This window comes from Mercenaria mercenaria, chromosome 11 (genome assembly GCF_021730395.1).
Source record: "Mercenaria mercenaria strain notata chromosome 11, MADL_Memer_1, whole genome shotgun sequence".
NCBI classification, from domain to species: Eukaryota; Metazoa; Mollusca; class Bivalvia; order Venerida; family Veneridae; genus Mercenaria; species Mercenaria mercenaria.
The window spans coordinates 81,436,086-81,459,046 of NC_069371.1; the positions used below are offsets into that span (position 1 = coordinate 81,436,086).

The 22,961-nt window shown below is 33.2% G+C and overlaps 1 protein-coding gene across 3 annotated transcripts in view; it reads right to left on the reverse strand.

Annotated features, from left to right (window-relative positions):
• The window catches only part of LOC123531249 (polycystic kidney disease 1 like 1-like), a 114,712-nt gene extending 92,642 nt beyond the window's left edge, over positions 1 to 22,070 (reverse strand). Inside the window, exons 1-3 of one of the 3 annotated variants that reach the window (XM_053517912.1) lie at positions 21,957 to 22,070; positions 21,608 to 21,699; positions 11,802 to 12,090 (exon numbers count right to left, since the gene is read on the reverse strand). In XM_053517912.1, coding sequence (XP_053373887.1) covers positions 11,802 to 12,041 — 240 coding nt within the window. In that variant the 5' untranslated portion in view covers positions 12,042 to 12,090; positions 21,608 to 21,699; positions 21,957 to 22,070. Of the gene's footprint in view, positions 1 to 11,801; positions 12,091 to 16,640; positions 16,918 to 17,040; positions 17,154 to 21,607; positions 21,700 to 21,956 lie in introns of those variants that run through there. The other 2 variants (XM_053517913.1, XM_053517911.1) reach the window with 2 other exon arrangements.
• Positions 22,071 to 22,961: the final 891 nt, after the last annotated feature.

A 22,961-nucleotide genomic window follows, 5' to 3' on the forward strand; every position in this document is an offset into this window, starting at 1 on the left:
CGTGGGCTCATATTGGTCTAGCGTTCGAAGGGGCTTTGTTACTGAGCTGAAAGCCCCAGGTTTGATTTCAGGTCACGCCCAATGTGGTGTGTCCTTGGGCAAGGTACTGTATCAAATTTAACTCAGCAAACCCAGCTGTAAATGGGTACAAGCATACTCATAGTGAAAAACTGGTAAGGCAAAACTGGTTTTCATTGTCATAATAAACTGGAGAGCTTAAAATATTAATCCTTTCTGAAAAGCAATGGTAAAGAATTTACCTTTACCTTTCATATCTAGAGGATGATAAAAATACACACAATAACCGACAAAATGCAATATTTCCAATCTATTTAACTCAAATGTTACAGTTACAGAAAGAGTTGCAATTTCCGGATGTCTCGTAAATCTTCGTTCTCTCCAAGTAATGGCTGCCCAGTAATGGCTGTTTTTCTTTTTTTCTACAATAACCTACAAATGTCAAATCTCAGGCACGAGTGGTCTGGAAACAAATGGGATCAATAAACAAAACCAATTTTGACGAAAATGATTTATTCCTTTCTAGATTTTTTTTACTGCTTGTTTTCTTTCTTTAAAGATAAAAGCAGATCAGAATCTGAAAATACCAAACACGGAAAATATCGAACATGACATTTCTGTTATTCAATACGACAAATGCTACAGTAAGTGAGTACAGACTGAGAACTGTGTGGAGTGCAGACTGAGAACTGTGTGGAGTGCAGACTGAGAGCTTTATGGAGTGCAGACCAAGAACTGCATGGAGTACGAACTGAATACTAAGTGGAGTACAGACTGAGAACAGTGTGCAGCACATGTGGACTTAGAGCTACGTTGAGTGCAGACTGACAGCTGTGTGGAGCACACAGACCAAGAGCTATGTGGAGGTACAGACTGACAGCTTTGTGGATTACAGACATGAAGCTGCATGGAGTACAGACTGAGTGCTACATGGAGTACAGACCTTGAGCTGTGAGAAGTACAGACTGAGAACAGTGTGTGTACAGACTGACAGCTAGTGGAGTACAGACTGAGAGCTATGTTGAGTACAGATGGCGAACTATGTGGAGTACAGACTGAGAGCTGTGTGGAATGCAGACGGAGATTTTGTGTGTAGCACAGACTGAGCGCTACATGGAGTACAGACCTTGAGCTGTTAGAAGTACAGGTATGGAAAGCTGTGTTAAGTAAAGACCATGAGCTGTGTGGAGTAGAGATGGAAAAGTATGTGGAGGCTTTATCTAAGGAACATTTTCAGTAGTAGGTTATGGCAAACTTTGAGCTGTTCAATACTTTTTTCATTATCTCTAAATCCCACTTAAGACACTTATAACAACTAATTTTTGCAGAAGTGTAAATAAGCTTCAAGTGTGTGTGTTAATGGAACTATTTTTTATAAAATCAAATTACACATAGTTTATATTTTTTCCTATTTCTTGACAGTAAAATTTTATTTTTATCTTATGGATATCAATATCCCAATCATAAAGTAGCTTATTACATCATGGAACTGTTGTTTTGAAGAAAATATCATCACTTCCCTGTCACATTTTCATGTCTAACATTTTTAGCAATAATGGGTCACATTATCTCTTCAAGAAAATCCACCACTTATAGAAAAGTAGTCCTTGGGACTCTACTTCACAAATGTCATAGTTGACAGGCAAGCTCATTGAAAAAACACCATCAATAGTCTCAATGTAGGGTTAAGAAATGTACATTAATATTTTCAGACTTCAGGATAACTTGTCAGAACAACTTGTCAGCTGAACAAGCTAATAATCATTCAGTATAACTTGTCAGAATCATTCAGTATAACTTGTAAGAATCATTCAGGATAACTTGTCAGAATCATTCAGTATAACTAACTTGTCAGAATCATTCAGGATAACTTGTCAGAATCATTCAGTATAACTTGTCAGAATCATTCAGTATAACTAACTTGTCAGAATCATTCAGTATAACTTGTCAGAATCATTCCTGATAACTTGTCAGAATCATTAAGGATAACTTGTCAGAACAACTTGTCAGCTGAACATGGTAATAATCTTTCAGGATAACTTGTCAGCTGAGAAAAAGTAAGCTTAAAAATGTTTCTGAAGATCCACAGATACATTGATATAAGGTATATTGAGTTATTAAGCATGATCATCAATATGATGGAGAATTAAATTCTTTGTCTTCTACAGGGAATAACCCTCCAGTAATTATTTTGTAATTTGTTAACCCTTATCATGCTGAACACAACTGATTCTGACATTGCTACCAGTGCAGATCCAGATCATCCTGCATATCCATGCAGTCTGATCATGATCAGCACTGTTCGCCATTCAGTCAGTATCCTTTTGGTATGCATCCCTTTTAATAGTTAATGGTACTGTACAAATTGAAAGATTGACAAGTTCATTATAGTAACTTGGTAGGGCAAGGGTTAATGAACTAGCTGCTCCTGAATGTCTATCTTATGTAATAACATAAATAAAAAGTCAAGAATGCTTGTGGTTTTGTGGTTAAGAAATAACAGTTTCTATTCTAATATTTTTAATATTTATGATTTATTTAAATACACCTGCTGATATCAGGTATTTGAATTATGAGAAAAAGTTTCATTTGAATTGATGTAAACATCACTATACAGTACAACCTCTCCAGAGCGGCCCTCTCTTAAGCAAAAGCCTCTCTATAACAACATCATCAAAATTTCCCTAAGATGAAATATTCTATCAAATTTACCTCTCTAGAACAACAACCTCTACATAACAGTCAATATTTGTATCTCCCAAAGGGTGTTACTCTACAGAGGTTGCACTGCATTTTATATTGTAGAGTTCAGAACTCATTTTAAACAGCAAAATAAGAAAATGAAACTTCAAATTGTACTTTCAAATCGTACTAAGGATATTTTCTTCCTCATGGAAGAGCTCTTATTTCCTTGAATAGTAAAAGTATTCAGTCACTAAAGATAAAGAAGATTTAAGCTTTAGCCTGCTGGCGGCAAGTTATTCTGCCTTTGCGACCAGTGCAAACCAAGATCAGCCTGAACGGATCATCTTGGTCTGCACTGTTCACTATTCAATCAGTAAATTTTCAATGAACACCTCTTGGAATAATAAATGGTTCTGACCAAATTGAATGATGGACAAGTCCGTTTTAGAAATTTAGCAGGTTAAAGGTTAAATATTCTAGAAAAATATAGTCATTTTAAAGGCATTTCTGGCAGTTTTTACCTTATTTCTACTATAATCCCTCTTAATAAATGTCCATATTGGCTTTGCATTTAGCAAATGGGAGGGAGATGATGCTTTTTTCTTGTTTCCTTTTGGCTGCCATAGCAACTTAAAATTTGCAAGGATCCATTACAGTTAAACTGTTGGTTAAGGATCATATGCCTTTAGTTCGGAAGAAATTGGTGATGAGGGACCGAGGAAGGAAAACTAATGATGCACGAGGCCACCCTTCTGAAACACTGCCGGTGCATTATTTACACAGAACATATTTTCCTTAAATCCTTAAACATTGAATAAGATTCTATCTAAAAACTACTGGCGCGAAACACAGGGAAATTTTGTGAACATATTCTATTTCAAAGAGAAGAAAACGGTGCAGCAAAAGGTGAACCTTTTCTGTTTTGGGCAAAAACTACAAGAAAAAAACTTCATAAAAGCTTTTATCATAATGTAATTCCTTGTCTTTGTGTAGCAAGCTGATAAATTTGTAATTAAATAAGGAAGATGTAATCATTTTCTATCTGTTTATAGTTACGCAGTGTAATAAATTTCCCATAAAAGTTTATGTTAAGGAAATGAAATATTATGATAGAAGTGACTGACTACAAGGCTAACTTAGCATGACAATGGGAATTTTTGAACAGAACAAAGAAAATTCCTGTGACCTCATTATATTTATTTAAAACATGCATTGCTCCCAAAATATATACTGTGAAATCATGAATTTTTCCTGGGGGACTATTTTTTTGTGGATTTCGTGGTCTGGTCAATCCAAGAAATTTAATGCAAAAGGAACAAACAAAAAATCCCATTCATTTTAATTGTCTTCAAAGGTCAAAATTCCATGAATTTAGACAGGCAGCTTCTGCTAATTTTTCTTTTTCTATAAATTTGATAAAATTTCACTGTCTTTTAAAAGGGTCACCAAATGAATGAACATCTGTGTGGAAAAATTGTAATATTTGTCTAACAGTTTCTGGCAAGAAGATTTTTTAAGAAAGTACACTAGAATTCGGGGCAAAATTTTTCTCAATAATAGAATTTCTTCAAACTTTGGATACTGAAGGACAATCATCTAAGAAACAAAAATATGTAATAACAAGAGATCACAGAGTGATCTTGGCGCCCACCAATGTGCCATTTTTGAGTGTTCCAAATTTCAAGACTTATTGACTAGCTCAAAGTCAAATTTCATTTCCGTACACAACACAAATCTATGCATGTGGTCCAAATTTGAAGCCTGTACCTTCAAAAATGTGAAAGTAGGTCACCAGGTCAATCTTAAGGTCAAAGTTCATTTCGGTACACAAAACTATGCAAGTGGTCCAAATTTGAAGGCTGTAGCTTGAGAAATGTAAAAGTAGGTCACTAGGTCAAAATCCAGGTCAAATTTTACTTCGGAATACAAAACTATGCATGTGGTCCAAATTTGAAGCCTGTACCTTCAAAAATGTGAAAGTAGGTCACTAGGTCAATGTAAAGGTCAAAGTTTGTTTCAGTACACAAAACTATGCATGTGGTCCAAATTTGAAGGCTGTAGCTTGAGAAATGTAAAAGTAGGTCACTAGGTCAAAATCAAGGTCAAATTTTATTTCGGTATACAAAACTATGCATGTGGTCCAAATTTGAAGCCTGTACCTTAAAAATGTGAAAGTAGGTCACTAGGTTAATGTAAAGGTCAAAGGTCATTTCAGTACACAAAACTATGCAAGTGGTCCAAATTTGAAGGCTGTAGCTTGAGAAATGTAAAAGTAGGTCACTAGGTCAAAATCAAGGTCAAATTTTATTTCAGAATACAAAACTATGCATGTGGTCCAAATTTGAAGCCTGTACCTTCAAAAATGTGAAAGTAGGTCACTAGGTCAATGTCAAGGTCAAAGTTTTTTTCAGTACACAAAACTATGCATGTAGTCCAAATTTGATGCCTGTACCTTCAAAAATGTGAAAGTAGGTCACTAGGTCAAAATAAAGGTCAAAGTTTTTTCCAGTGCACAAAATTATGCATGTGGTCCAAATTTGAAGGCTGTAGCTACAGAAATGTAAAAGTAGGTCACTAGGTCAAAATCAAGGTCAACTCATGTCAAGGTTCATCTTGCCACTCAAAAATATACATGTGGTCCAAGTTTGAATGTTGTAGTTACTGGCAAGAACATTTTAAAAGCTTTTCCCTATATAAGTCTATATGAACCATGTGACCCCCGGGGCGGGGCCATATTTAACCCTAGGAGGATAATTTGAACAAACTTGGTAGAGAACCACTAGATGATGCTACATTACAAGTATCAAAGCCCTAGGCTTTGTGGTTTGGACAAGAAGATTTTCAAAGTTTTTCCCTATATAAGTCTATGTAAACCATATGACCCCCAGGGCGGGGCCATATTTGACCCTAGGGTATGATTTGAATAATCTTAGTTGAAGACCACTAGATGATGTCACATACAAAATATCAAAGCCCTAGGCCCTGTGGTTTTGGACAAGAGGTTATTCAAAGTTTTCCCTATATAAGTCTATATAAACCATGTGACCCCCAGGGTGGGGCCATATTTGACCCCAGAGAAATATTCTGAATCATCTTGGTAGAGGACCACTAGATGATGCTTCATACCAAATATCAAAGCCCTAGGCTCTGTGGTTTTGGACAAGAAGGTTTTCAAAGTTTTTCCCTATATAAATCTATATAAATTATAGAAATAAACAAAGGGCCATAACTCACTCATAAATTGTTGAACCAGTCTGATTTTCAGGGGGACACAACTAGGGTACCAATACATCATTCTGACAAAGTTTGGTCAAAATCCCCCCAGTAGTTTCTGAGGAGATGCGATAACGAGAAATTGTTAACGGACGGACGGACGGACGGACGGACGGACGGAATGACGGACCACGGACGCAGAGTGATTTTAATAGCCCACCATCTGATGATGGTGGGCTAAAAATCATAAGTCACCAGTACTGAAAGAGTTATCTACCCTTGAAAACATCATTTTCCCAAAAATGCCGTTTTCAAGGGCAGATAACTCTTTTTCAATACCGGTGACCTGTGACTTTTATTGCATATTTTTGTTTCTTAAGATGATTGTCCTTCAATATCTAAAGTTTGAAGAAATTCTATTACTGGGAAAACTTTCGCCCATCTCATATACAGGGAATTCTAGCGTACGCCTGCAGGTTTAGACCGGGATTCTGGACAGGACCAGTTTCCGGACAAGTAAAATAATCGCTTTGTTTTGACATCATTTATCAACTGCATATTTGATTTTTGTATCTTTATACAAAGAGACATTTTTTCACATGAAGTAGTTTTATGAAATTTTAAAATGATATATCAACTGTGTTTATAAAATAACCTTCAATGGTATTAGGGCATGGAGACGTCATTGAGTATGCACAAAATTTTTAACATGTTGATGTAACAAGTCGGGTAGAACGAATCAAACAGTTTATTTAATTTATGATTATGGCACAAGTTATTATTTTTTTTTATTATTATGCAGGTTCAATGACTGAGTTTTTACAATACAATATATATTTGAATGATTATAGCAAGTATTCATGTAAGACAAAATTCAAATTACAACAAGTCTGCTTCTGTTGCTTTCAATGGTGCTACTGACAGTTGGGTTACTATTTATATGTATTGTTGGAAAGATTTTTAGATAAGAAAATCATAAAAATATACTAGTCACCCATAGTTTTCTTCTTAAAAATAACTGTCAATCACTTTTGAAATATTTGTCCAGAAACTGGTTTACTCATCAAAATGACTTTTAGGAAATCTAAATTTAATGTCACTAGGTTGGAGTGGTGATTTTTTCCATTATGATATGGTGTCAAATTCATGTCTATAAAAATAATGAATGGAAGAATGAATATTGTCCAGAAACTGTTTCCCAACAAGTAGGGAAATTGGTAGTCATATTTTTTGACAAATCATAACAATATGAACAATAGAATGATAGAATGTCACTAAAAAAAACATTCCTGTGTAACTATGCTGAGGATTTTTTTAACTTCCTACTAAAGACATATAGTGAAAATTTATCATCCTGCTAGCAGCCATGTTTTTTATGAATAAGATTAATTTGAACAGTTCTGGGAGAAGATTACCCAAGGAACATTTTCCAGCAATATCTGTAATATTGGGCGAATAGTTTAGGGGGAGATGTTGTTTTAATGATTTTTCTATTTCAAGCTCTAACCATCATGTTTTTGATGAAACAAAATCATTTGTACAATCTCATTACAAGTGTCATAAGTGCAAAGTCACATAAAAATATCATGTTTTTTGGATGAATTGAAATAATCTGAACAATCTTGGTAGAGATTCAGTCAAGGACTATTTCTGTAAAATTATTTTAAAATCCAGCATCAGCAGTTTAAGAGAATGTCATTTGAAGATGTTGCTATTTTCAGCTCCAGGGCTGAGTGCAACCAGCGAAACCATATAAAGATGATATAAAGAGGAAAACTAACTATTTGAGTGACTTTACCAGCAAACACAGTGATCTAGTGGTAACACTGACCATCAAACTTAAGGGTTCAATCCCCAGCTCTTCCAATCAAAATTTACTAACATTGGATTATGAGTCTTGTGTATGGGTGCTAATTTACACCTGGCATGCTAAAGAAACCAGGGAAGTTTCTGAGAAATCAGAAGATCTTGTGCATCTAGCACTATCCCCCACAGTCTTCTGGAGGTGTCGCCAAGTCGCCCATATGGGCAACCAGTGGTGACTAAAAATAAATATAAGTACAAACAATTGTATACTGGTTAATTATAGGGCTTTGCTTGTTTAGACTGAGAATCAATTAAACTTCATGCTCTTTCAAATAAATGGAAGGTACTAACTAGATCATTATTACCCCTAATTCATTACATTAGACTAAAATAAATATAATCATTCAAAACAAGGAGAAATTACACATCGTATACATTAATCAAGGAAACATGATTCATGCAGCCAGTCTTGATAAAACAAAACACCCGCCTCTCACTGCAGGCAATGTTTTTACTTACAAACCTGCCAGTAAGCCATTAATATAGAGTTACTCCTAACTCCCTCTAGTAATTACACATAAAATGTCAATTAGCCTTCCTCCCACTTACCCAAATTTATCAAAACTTCATTTATTCCCTGAACTATGTTCTCTTCTATTTTTGTACAATGCAACAATAACCTGTATCTCTCTCCATAAAAAAACTGAATACCGTAATATTCCCAATAAGCATTTACATTCCAGTGACACTTTTTTTGAAACCTAAATTTGCAGTAACTATAAAAAAAATTCTGTCAAACATCTACCTCCCATATAACTTTTATTTCAATGACACATAAGCTAACTCATCTTACCAGAGTTAATATTTGAATATTTATCGGAAATAGTTTCAGATTTAATTTTATGAAAAATGGGAGAGGATTTACCGTAAAGACCCTAAGTACAATGCATACCCATGTATAATGCGCACCCCCAATTCGATACTAAAATCTTGGGCAGAAATCTGTTTTTGTCAATCCAAAAGGAGAGAAAACGAACTGAAATACAAATCTACCTCTGTGAGCGAGGATCTTTAACAGAACTATTATTATGCTGTCCGTCTGCGCCACTATCAATCAGCAAACTTTCCTGTAATGTGTCTAAAAAGACCTTCATTTCAGTTTTATTTGTACATGGTAAAAACAGACATGCCAGTTGACATAAGCTTCCCAATTCAATTGGATAACGAAAGGTGCCACTGACTGGTTAAAGATCAAACAGCCTGTAATTATCTGCAATGAGCGTGTAGGTATACTGTTGTCACCTGGTGTCAGTTTAATTGTTGATAGTTTGATCCTGGTTAAAAATAATGCTTGATCCTTAATGAGTATCCAAATAATTCTGACTTTTTATATTTCTTTCTTCAAAATACTGCTTAGTTTATAGAAAGTTATTTAAAAACAAGAGCACCGCCTTGCGGGTGCTGACGCTCATCTGATTTTTTTTGTGTAATAGAACTATTGCCCTACCCATGATTTTCTAAGTCTAAAAAGGGCCATCATTCTTGCAAAAAGCAGAATAGAGTTATGTTTCTTGATGTACAGTGTCCACTTATGATGGTGAAAAACTATTGCAAGTTTTAAAGCAATAGCTTTGATAGTTTATGAGAAAAGTTGACTTAAACATAATACTCAACCAAGAAAATGGTTTTCTAAGTCCAAAAGGGGCAATAATTATTGCAAAAAGCAGGATGGAGTTATGTTGCTTGCTGTACAGGGTCAGCTTATGATGGTGAACAAGTGTTGCAAGTTTCAAAGCAATAGCTTAGATAGTTTAAGAGAAAAAGTTGACCTAAACATAAAACTTAACCAAGAAATCTGATATTTTCTAAGTCCAAAAGGGGCCATAAATCTTGCAAAAAGCAGGATGGAGTTATGTTTCTTGCTGTACAGGGTCAACTTATGATGGTGAACAAGTGTTGCAAGTTTTAAAGCCATAGCTTTGATAGTTTAGGATAAAAGCTGACCTAAACATAAAACTTAACCAAGAAAACTGATTTTCTAAGTCCAAAAGGGGCAATAAATCTTGCAAAAAGCAAGATGGAGTTATGTTTCTTGGTGTACAGGGTCTGCTTATGATGGTGAACAAGTATTCCAAGTTTCAAAGCAATAGCTTTGATAGTTTAGGAGAAAAGTTGACCTAAACATAAAACTTAACCAAGAAATCTGATATTTTCTAAGTACAAAAGGGACCATAAATCTTGCAAAAAGTACAAAAGGGACCATAAATCTTGCAAAAAGCAAGATGGAGTTATGTTTCTTGCTATACAGGGTCAGCTTATGATGGTGAACAAGTATTCCAAGTTTCAAAGCAATAATTTTGATAGTTTAGGAGAAAAGCTGACCTAAACATAAAACTTAACCAGGCAACGCCGACACCGACGCTGACAACCGCTCAAGTGATGACAATAACTCATCATTTTTTTTCAAAAAATCAGATGAGCTAATAAAGCACTATTACTATTATCTATTACGTGACATAACGGCAATCCTAGTTTTTAGCCTTGACAGTTTTTAATGCAGTGTAATTTCCTTTTATTGTAATGGCAAGAAATCATAATCGTAATGGCAAGAAATCGTAAACGATCATAATGGCAAGAAATTGTAAACAATCGTAATGGTAACAAACTCGTTATCGCCTAAACCTGCATATAATAGAGGTGGGGGCGGTATTGGGGGTGAAAAAAATTGCGCATTATACACTGGTTTCTATGGCAACAAGGTAGGGACTCTTATTTTGGTAAATACAGTATACAATATATTTCAGTTCATTTCATGTGATCTCCATGTTATGTAGCATGTGAGTGTGAAGTGGTATTTTATAGTTATCTATGTAGAAATAAGACATAATTGTTATGGAAATATCTTGTACAATAAAAACATTTATTCTTTAAAATCACATAGTTGACTGATGTTTCTTTGAAGTTTCTTATATTTAAATTACACTGAAATGCCCTCTGGCGTATCAGCTTTAATTTCTAAAAATGTTTCATTAAATTTCATAATATTCAAAAATTCCAGATGTTCATACCATTATTACCGCTCGTTAATGCACTGACATTAATGGTTATTAGAGGAAACAAATAATAGAATGTGGTTTTATTTTTAAAAACAAAACAATACCTAAATGTCAAGAAAAATGAAATACTGTTAAACTTAAATTCAAGCTGACAAAAATGTATCACCTAACTTACATTATTTCTCCAGCAAAAAAAGTCTCTACTGGTACTGATGATAAATCGAACAGAAAATGAGGTTTTTTACCTGTAACTTTTTTATTTCTGCAAATTGAAATCAATGGTCGGTATCAAAATAAAGCTTAACCTTTGCTAAAAACTTTACATAATTCAAATTTATATTTAGTAAGCAAACTACACGAAGTGAGGGCCTGAAAGGGGTATGTAATGGAAAAACAAAGAATGTAATTTGCCATCTTTTTCCATATAACACACTTTCTAACCTTTACAGAGCATCAACAATTTTTATTTACGAGAACAAATAGAGTAAATTTATTAAACATTTTTGCTTTTTTTTTTTAAAGATATTATGTTTTCTTTTCATGATCAGTATAAATCTATTCCCTTATAACAGTTTATGGCAGAGATATTATTTTTAAACTGATGAAAAAAGTTTTTATTAGATACCTACTGGAAAATGTGGTGACCAGTGTGTATAACTATTGACACTTTATTTTCCTTTTTGCTATAGAGAAGTAAATATTTTACCTTTGCACAAAACCAAAATTTTACTATACTTGTATGTCAGATATATAACTGTACTGTGACATACTTGTATGTCAGATATATAACTGTACTGTGACATACTTGTATGTCAGATATATAACTGTACTGTGACATACTTGTATGTCAGATATATAACTGTACTGTGACATACTTGTATGTCAGATATATAACTGTACTGTGACCAAGGTAACATGTTCATCAGCAAAAACTTGATCAGGGTAACTTAGAAACTGTCAAACCATGATCATGTACTCGACAAGATGGTTACACGTTTTTTCAAATCTGGGTTAAATATTTACCTCGTCTCTCACTGGTAATTTCTCCAACACCTCAAGAAGCTCTCTTCTGGCATCCTTTCTATACTCAAAGTCTTCCTTCTCACTATTAATTGTTTCAGTAACGTAAGTGGCATTGGAATTTTCAATGTTGTAAGCAACCAGGTTATCTTCCTGAAGAAGAGTATTTGCTGAGTCATTCAGTCTGTTCAGCCTGGAAGCAAGGTATACGATGGAGACTTTTGATATAGCATCATCCCCCATGTCCACAGACTTCCTGAGAGCTCCGGTCGAAGAAACAATCTCATCATATCTGGAAGTAGATAAATTATAACTGGTAAATTCAAAGTGACAATCTGCTATTGGTACTCGGAGAGTATATAGAATTGCATTTTGTCTATCAAAACTGCTATTGGTACTTGGAGAGTATATAGAACTGCATTTTGTTTATCAAAACTGCTATTCGTACTTCTAGATTATATAGACTTGCATTTTGTTTATCAAAACTGCTGTTCGTACTTTGAGAGTATATAGAATTGCATTTTGTGTATCAAAACGTTAACTCCTTCAACATTTGAGATTATGTCCTTTCTTCACTGAATTCTTAAAATATAAATACTGAAAATTTATACGACTATACCATGACAGTTTGTAACATGCGTGACACTGAAAAATCTGCAATGCGATATTCCCCTTTCACGGATTGCAAAACAACCAAACAGTGCATAAGATGGTATTTTTAAGGATACATTATATAAATTTTAACAGACAAAAAGACTTAAAGCATTTAATAAATAATCGTAACCATCCAAACTGTAGTCTTAATCAAAAGTAATTGATTACATTTGGAATTAACTGTCCTCATGTCTTCATGTAACTATCAATAAGAATTGTTAAAAGATCTGAGTACTATACATTTTCTTCAAACTAACTTTTACTTCATTATTTGACTGCATGTAAATAGATCCCTCTTGATCAATATTTATCAGGACCAATCTTTATTTGTAACAACCTTTATCAGGAATTTCTATTGATCAGGTTGATTATGATGCAGCAATCTTTATTTGACAATCTTTATTTGAAGCAACCTTTAATTAAACAAATATTTATCAGGGAGTTTCTGGTGTGTGTCCTTGTTCCCTATACTTTGATCTAAACCAAGTAAAATTGATTTCTGAAAAACTGAAGCCTCACATGTATTGACAATTAAGATATTGCTGCACTACATACCCTGTTTCATTACTCTGTAATTATTCAGACAGTTTTATTTGGTTTTGGGAAAAGTCACACAATTTCCTGAACTAATATGCTGCTATTAATAATGCCTCCATATTTGAATATGGGTTATTCCTATCAGACTGCCAGCAAGTTTAACTTTATTTATAGCTAGTTGTCACAGGTAATCCATATAGGTAACTCCTCCAGAGCACTGAATATAAGTGCAAGATGCAATCCTGAAGCTTCCATGCTTCTTGAGCATGTCAGACCTAATTAAAGCACTAAGGGACACTAATCCCAATGTTAGTACAAGGTCATTTTCTGTTGGAGGAGTCGGGAGCAGTCAAGAAAGTAACATGGGATTCTAACTGATTTATTTCATTAATACTAAATGTTTATCATATAACATAAGGATGAGTGCATTTCTTTTAATCTGTTACTCTGACCACTTCATACATTTCAAGAGGTGTGAGTCATACAAAAATTCCAAACTCTGATGTCACATAGGATATTAGTAAACTAACCCAGTCATGAATCAAAGCTAACAACTTCCCTTTTTCTTATAACTTTACCCTGCTAAATTTCAAAATTGGACTGGTCTACCATTCAATTTGGGCAGTATAAACCATTTATTATTTGAAGGGGTGTTTACTGAAAATTTACAGACTGAATAGCGACCAGTGCAGGCCAAGGCTAGCCTGCAAGCATGGACATGCAGACTCATTTTGGTCTGCACTGGTCGCAAAGGCAGAATTATCACTTGCCGCCAGCAGGCTAATGGTTTTATTCAAACACATAACAATCTACATAACCTGAATTTATACACATCATTTATCTACCCTCCAAACCCTATCAAAATTTTTGATCACATAATTTACTTTCGCCCCAGACCAGTACAGTGCACCTGATCATATCTTTAATTTAGGGAATAATACAGGACAGCCAGAGATGCAGTCATGACAGGTGTGCAACAGAACTTTGATTATACAAGAAGAATTGGGAAATCTCGTGCATTGTCATATTAAATCACTGAAAGCTCAAATTCTCCTCAAGATAAATCAAACACAATGATAGAAACTGACAGAAAATCCCAAACACATATATCTTACAATTTCTGGTAATTCCATGCCCCTCCTTCAGAGAGTTTTACACAGCTTTTACTCCAAACTTAACAAGAGAAAACTGCCTATCACATAAAAATGGTAAAATATTTCTAACAAAAAAAGAAGATTCTTTTTTTTTCAAAAAAGTTCACATCCGCAACCTGAAAATTATAGATGGAAAACAATGCTATATGTATCCACGACATAAACAGTAACAAAATGTCTATAACAAGGGAATAATAACTCATTGAGAATAGTCTTCTTACTCTTAAATAAATAGGTTTTGTCAGGAAGGCAAACAATAAGTTCAAACAAACCTACTCTCGTATCATAAAGTAAATCAAAGGTCGCTTATTTATTCAATAAACTTTCCACTTGTACATTCGGCTAACCCCTCTTGAATAATTTGATAGGCACCCTTACAAGATTTATTAAAATGTTATCATATATCCCGGGTACAAATAAAACTTCTTTCAAACAAATGAAAATGATGGCTTAATGCTAGCTTCTCATATTTTCTAAAATACCATAAATGGTAAAAAATCCACAAAAAATATCCAAAAGAATGTCACTGTGTTTTTGTTTCTAAAGCAGTGTGTTTGCAAATGTTTTAGTAAAGATTATCTTGAAGCAAAAACATTTAATAACCTGCATTATGTTTAAAATGGGCTTAGTTACAACCTTAATGTGAAATAATTTTTATGCACATAATTTTAAATATAATTTTTAAGCACATCATTTTAATGACAATTTCTAAGCATAGTTTTTATGCAGTATATATAATGTGAAATTTCACTTTATCTTAAATTTGATATTTTTTGATAGTGCAAAGTTATCATTAGTCCATTCCACAAGTGATTTCTGTCAGATTTCTCCGCATGAATGCTCTCCTTTATTTTCAAAAACTGTAACTAAAATGCCACTAATTTCCTGACAGAAATTTTTTGTGACCTACGTTTTCTTGATAAACATGAACTACCTAAAGGTTGACTTTGAAAGGTAAACAATAGGCCTTTTTTCAAGACATAAAAACTAAAATAACAAATACAGGAGAAACATTCTATGGGAATCTTTTAAATGTCAACTTTTTCATTTAGCTTCAAAGCATTAATAATGTTTAGGTGTAGCTTTAAAATAATACCTATAAAAACAACTTCATTCACAATATACTGCCATACAGATTTTCTGCAGTGTTGATCCATAAAAAACAACTTCTTACTTAATAACTGGTTTTACCTTTCACTGTAAAATTAAAATGAGGTTTATTCTCAAAAACAACATCTAAAAGTCACAGACTTCCAACTTCAAACATGGTTTATCCTAAAAAACAATTTCTTACACAATATACTGGTTTAACATTTTACTGTCACATAAATTTACTTCAAACTTAAAACACCTGGGTTTATCTTTGAAAACAAGCTCTTACACAATATACTGGTTTTACAGTCACATAAATTTACTTCAAACTTAAAACAGGGTTTATCTTTGAAAACAAGCTCTTACATAATATACTGGTTTTACTGTCACATAAATTTACTTCAAACTTAAAACAGGGTTTATCTTTGAAAACAAGTTCTTACACAATATACTGGTTTTACAGTCACATAAATTTACTTCAAACATAAAACAGGGTTTATCTTTGAAAACAATTTCTTACACAATATACTGGTTTTACAATCACATAAATTTACTTCAAACTTCAAACATGGTTCATCCTCAAAATCAAACTCTTACACAATATACTGGTTTTACAGCAGAAGAACAATAACTGATAAGGCTATCCTAGGGAATGCCTTAAAACTGACATTCAGTAAATAAAAAAAATCTTGCCTGTTTCATATCCTAGATAAGTTCAAGTGCCAGATATTTTATGCACACAAAAAGTCAGGTATAATGTGCATGTCCTGTTAAACAGCCACTGACAGATCCGCAGCTTAAAGGAAAAAGGAAGTGCTGACAAATCAAGCTTTAATCAAAAGTGGTGCTGACAAATCAAGCTTAAAGCAAAAGTGGTGCTAACAAATCCAGCTATAAGCAAGAGAGATCCAGCTTAAAGCAAGAGAAATGGACTGTTGTGCTGACAAATCTGGTTTAAAGCAAAAGTAGTGCCGACAAAAAGAAAAGTGGTGCTGTGGTACGGGGAGCTCGAGATTTCTGACAAGTAACAGGTTCAAATCCTATTAGCAGTGGGATTACAGAATCATTCCGTAAACAAAACAACAGACACTTCTTACACAATTTATCTTTTTAAAAAGTATAAACAAAATTCGAGTGGATATAAAAACTACACATGACAGAAAAATATAAAAGGAGAAGGGGCCAAACATTACCACAAGGGTCTCCATCATTATTCCCATTATACACAAACATAAATAAAATTCCAATATATGGTACTTTATGCATTATTTGCTGATGCTAGATTTTTATTTTGCCAAAAGAAAAATACATTTTCAATACCTCCAATTCGATGCAAAGTCTTTAATATTAAAATTCATCATAAAATTATTTTCAGTATAAAAAGAAATTTTAAAAACATACATACTTGCATAACCTTAATATCTTCCTCAACTTTCATTTATTTTATTTCTCCCATTGTCACACAAGCCTATGACCTTCTACTTGAGCAAATTGGTTGCATTAACTTCCCCTTTATAACATGTTAAACTGTTTAATTCATATTTTATGACTCACTTAAAAATTACTTCCCAATGTCAGGAGCAATCTGAAATATTTTTCCCTGTCATAAATCACAATAAAAAGTTATCTCACAATGTTCAGTTTCAATTTTTCAGAGCAGAAAATTAAAATACTGGTCATGTTTTACATTCATACAAACTACTAAAACAAGGCTTTTATAAAACATGTAAATTACGATGGCTAAAAAAAACCACTTCCTCTCCACACAACTTTATAATGAGCTACTTAAAACATGTAAAACTTACTGAAAATATAACTTTCCCTTCAAGCTAAACCACTATTAAAGTGTTTACTTCTACTATCACTAGACCTGTACCTAAAACTGCCAATTTTATTTATGAATGTACCTAACTGTCTACTTTAGTAACAAAAAACAGTTTCATGTTTAATTCACAAATGACTCACACATCAAAAGGGCAGGTATCTTTTTCCTCCAGTTTTCTCCGCCTGTAATTTTCGCACACAAAAAAATGTTAAATGCTTTCATTTGGCAAGTCGACTTTATTCTTGTTTGTTACATTTTTTGTTTCTTTCACACGAGATCTGATTAGATTAAACATCAAGAAACTACATTGTCCGAGGACAATAACACATGCAATTGTGTATTTTGCTGTTCTGTTATTTCAAAACTGGCAAGATTTTTGTACTGGTGATCGGTCAGAACGGACAGCTTCCTATTGTTCGAAGTAACTTGTCTTCCCGAAAGTGTCATTTACAATAATGGATCTGTCCGTTCTGAGGAAAGGGGATACCTTCATACAAGTTTTATTCATCATTCTGATGTATGATCAATGTTAGACCAAGCCTGAATTTCACCTAAACAGTAACAGGATGAAATTAATTGACTGCCTTGTATCAAAGTACTTGAAGGATCAGTATCAAAGTACTTGAAGTAACAGTATCTAAGTACTTGATGTAACAGTATCAAAGTACTTGAAGTAACAATATCAAGGTACTTGATGTAACAGTATCAAAGTACTTAAAGTAACAGTATCAAAATACTTGATGTAACTGTGAGTATCAAAATACTTGAAGTAACAGTATCAAAGTACTTGAAGGATCAGTATCAAAGTACTTGAAGTAACAGTATCAAAGTACTTGAAGTAACAGTATCTAAGTACTTGATGTAACAGTATCAAAGTACTTGAAGTAACAATATCAAAATACTTGATGTAACTGTGAGTATCAAAATACTTGAAGTAACAGTATCAAAGTACTTGAAGTAACAGTATCAAGGTACTTGATGTTACAGTATCAAAGTACTTGAAGTAACAGTATCAAAGATCCTACAGCAACACTAATGCTCAAATTATTTTAAGGCTTTAATAGTATCAATGTACTTGAAGGAGCATATCAATTTCTGTGAGCAATGGTATTAAAATGCTTGCAGTTATAGAATCAAAGTACTTGAGGCAACAATAAGCAAATTCTGTGAGCAACAGTCCAGTAATTCAGCAGTTGTTACATCAACTTCCTGTCCAGCATTAAATAAAGGTATTATTTGTGTCCAAGTATGGAAGGAATGCGTATTTGAATTTAATTTTTTTTTATAATCTGGTTTGACAACATATTTACTATGAATATCTATAAAATTATGAGAAGCACTAGATAATTGCACATAGATAATTGCACATAGATAATTGGACAGATGATGCAAAATTACATGGTTAGAATATTACTACTTTCAATACTGCACATGAACTTACTCTGCTAGTCATAAAGGGAGGTAATCCAAAATTTCAATAAATTTTTCTACTCAATAATCAAATACCAGAGAAAAACAAGTACTGAAAATAAAATGTAACAAGAAATTAAAATATTGTATGTTACAAAAAGATGTGGCAGCTACATTATAAACAAAGACATTATGAGCCTTTGATATATGTCAAGCTAAATTTTATAATTTGTTTCTCGGAGACCTGTTCATCAAAGTTTAAAAAAAACTGCATTTTCAATTATTTAAATACTTAAAAACATTAAAACTACTACAACATTCCTTTAACCCTTACCCTGCTAAATTTCTATAATGAACTTGTCCATCTTTCAATTTGGACAGTACCATTGACTATTAAAAGGGGTGCTTACCAAAAAGATACTGACAGAATGGCGAACAGTGCAGACCATGATCAGACTGCACGGATGTGCAGGCTGATCTTGGTCTGCACTGGTTGCAAAGGCAGAATCACTAGCCGCCAGCAGCTAAGGGTTAATTATACTAAACACTTTTTAATACCCTAAAATTAATTTCAAAATTACACATTCAGCCATTTCAAAACGTTCAAATTTTAAATCTAATAGTCAAATTAACTTTCTGGCTATTAACCCTATAATGTTCGGAACACATAAATACTTCTCCTGTTTGATACATGTCTGCCATAGTATTCAATTATGTCAGATAAATAAATATACCAACAATAGGTTCATCTTTTGATCAATAAATCAAATAAACACTTTTTATGGTGACAGAAAAATTTAAAGGGGCTGTGTCAAATAAACTTTAGTTTGCATAATTTTATGAAAATGCGTTATTACTTGCATGGTCTGTAACTGACCAAATCCATTATCAGGCAAGATCAAATCTTTACATGGTAACAGAACATTAATTTCTAAATTGAGGGCTTAGAGTGAAACTGGTCTATCTATACATAGAAATAGAAGCAGATAGACCAGTTTCGCTCTAACCCCTTAATATATATTTAGGCTAATATCTATTTTGCCATTGACAACACTCATGGCTTGATAACTTACAAAGGAAGACAACATGCCAAAAACCGGCGTGATTAAGACTATTTTCAACAAATCTACTGGTTTCGGTCTTATCTAGACCTTCATCGGGATGAAAAATTCAAATAAATTTCAAATGAACTGTGAGAAGGTTGCTTTTAAATTATACATCTGACTCTGAAATTTAAAAATAACTGTAAACAATTTTTTAAATCAGTTATATGAAAGAATGTATTCAAAATTATGATCGATAAATCACGTATTTTCTGATCCGTTTATAGGATCTATTAAACTTGTATTTCACAATGGTTTCAGTGTTAAAAATATTTTGCACAAACCTGTAATACATCAATAAAATATTTTTGGAATTTAAATATAATACTCTTTGTTTGGCCAAATAAAAAATACATATGTTTATCAGGGCTAAAGTTTAGGGTAATGCTAAACATAGATACTTTTTTGTTTGCACTTACATTAATAGCAAAAGGGTCATCTGCCTTCTATTTTCATACACAATGAGCAACTAGATTTCTTATGTGACAAAATATAGTTCTGCTTTTTTTCTTTATCTATAATTCACAAGTAATTTGCTGGATTATGGGTGAAAGTACTATAACAGCAACTTTCTGCTGCCTAGCAACACCACTGGTGTTGTCTAACAAAAGTATCTTATAATGACAATGACAATACCTTAATAGCATCAGTTGCCTGACAAAAATATCTTTTAGAACATCTTTTTGTTAAGTTCTTACTGCCTGACAAAAAGCAGCCTACAGTGATAAAACATAATCTTGTTTTCTGTTAAAAACACAGTTCCAGTTGCCTCACAAACAATATCAGTAAAATTAATTATCTGTTGGCCGTTCCAGAATTCTGTATTTTTTCTTTCTTTTTTTGCAGTTTTACAAATATTTAAAGGATACTCACAAGAAAATCAGACTATTCTGTAAAATCCAAGAAAAACTGCTGCAAAAAGTGTACCTGCATATAAAATCCCATCGTAACACTGCAGTGCACTACTTAATACATTTTTCAAGCTTTTTTGATCATTAAACATCTTCCTACACAAACCAGCCCTCCCCCCTGGGACATTATAAAGCAAAGTTGACAAAGACTAGGTGAACTTCATGCACTGCTGCACTGATAGAGTATAAAACTATAGCCATAAAAGTTCAACTATATCACAATGAAAGCTACATTGTCATTTCGTAAAAGTTTTTATCCCAGTTACAAAATGGTGACTAATTGACATTTTTGTAACAAAATTGAAACTTTTAAGTTACAATGAGGGGTTAATAAACTTCCAAATTATCTACAAAAGGCACTCAAGACTTGTGACAATACTGGCAGTACAGTATGTACCAGTTGGTATATGGTGGTGGGTATAAAAATGCTAAAATGACATTTATCATCCGTAGTAAATTATTACAAAGTGTGTTTTACGTATTTAATAAAACATTAAAATGTTATGCAGTATTAATTATGACGAAAATGATACACCTTGATAATTACACCTTGATATACAGGAAACATACCTTGATAAATATGAAATAATTATGTTTACCTTTTTTTTTCCAAAAAAAACTAAGGGGGAGGTAAGGGTGGCTACTGTATTAAAGGTGGGTAGGGTTTGGTGGCGGAGGAGTAGAGTTGAAGGAAGATGGTACCAGGAGTAAATTTTTAGTATGAGGCCTTGAAATGTGCTTTCAAGTAGAAGGAACTTGCAATTATACAGGACTAATGAAACATCTTGAAATGTACTTTTAAAAAAATAATAAAAAATTACGCTTGAAATGTTTTTGAAACATGCTTTCAAAGTAGAAGAAACGTAGGTACTAGAACATACAGAACTTAAACATTCCTTTCAAAGTAGTTGAAACTTGTTTACAAAGGATGAGAAATTTCTGCTTTAAATGTTTTTGAAACAAGCTTTCAAAGGAGAAGGAACTACAAGAATTGAAAATTCCTTTTAATGTAGAAGAAACTTGTACACATGATGGCCTTGAAATATACTTTCAATGTAGAAGAAATGTTTACATAACGAGGCAAAACGTTTGCAATAATATCACTACTAATAATGCAATTCACCATGAACAACAACTGTACTTCTTTCACCATGAACAACAACTGTACTTCTTTCACCATGGACAACAACTGTATTTCTTCCCCATCAGTCTTCTCTGAATCAAAAGATCCATGAAAGCTGTCACTTTGTGTGCTATCAATTAATATCATAAAAAAGAGAAAAAAATTACTGAACGAACTTGTAATTGTGTACCATCTAAATCAAAAGAAAAATCTAAAAATTTTACTTAATGATCATGAGCATGTAATTGTGTGCCATCAAACTATCAAAATATTACTGAAGGAACATCAATTACAGCTGGCATTTATGGAGAAGTAAAATGGGTGCACAGTTTCCATGAATATAGCATACTTATTTCTAATGACATGTCACTATTCACTGACAGACTCCACAGGGAATTTTCTCTTGGAATACACTGCCATCTTAATTCCCAGTTTGAATCAATTTTCATTAGGCAGCAAAACAACTATATTCTCTGTCTGAAAGATACAATGTTTATATAAATATCCAATGTATGTATAATACATACTGGAGACAAATGAAAAGATTACAAACATTGAAAATACATTCATAACATACAATTATTTTGTAAATTTCTTCATGTCACTGCAACAATGTAGGGATAATACACGTTTTTATGTGTATTAACGTCTGCAGAAGCCCGCGGGATTGTTTGTGACCGAGACCGAAGGTCGAGGTCACAAACATATCCCAACGGCTTCTGCAGACGTTAATACACAAAACAAACGTGTATTGTCGCTATTCTTGCATAAAAATATATTTCACGATGATTTATGTATTGTTTTCATATGTGATGACTTGACGATTCCGGTACATTTTTTATTTACCATTCCAGTTGTTCTTGGAAACGGTAAACATGTTTTAAATATCTGTACCCAGGGCCCGGAAATAAACAACACTATCAAAAGCACATCCTGAAGGTTTTTTTAGCGATTTTTTTATCTCTCATTATTACAATCATAAAATTACCAATAATTGTTCATATCATTTCACAATTTGGTGGACTCTATCACAATTTCAAGAAAAATAACTTTACATTCGAGTTATATTGAGTACAGACATGCAGTTGGAGTACGGATGAGTACGAACAGTGTCAAGTTTCCAAGCTGTTTATATAAAAGGGGAGTAAACAAGAGAAGAAACGAGTACGAACAATGTTGGGGGCAGCACATTTGGCGTTAGTTACTGATACAGTAAAACATTCTATGGTTTAGACTGCATCTTTAATGCTTCAAAAAGAGGTTTTTATGAAAGAAAAAAGACACAGATATCAGATGTCAATCTGTGCAGAATTACATATACGTACCTGGGAAAGCATTTCAAAAATAAAAATCG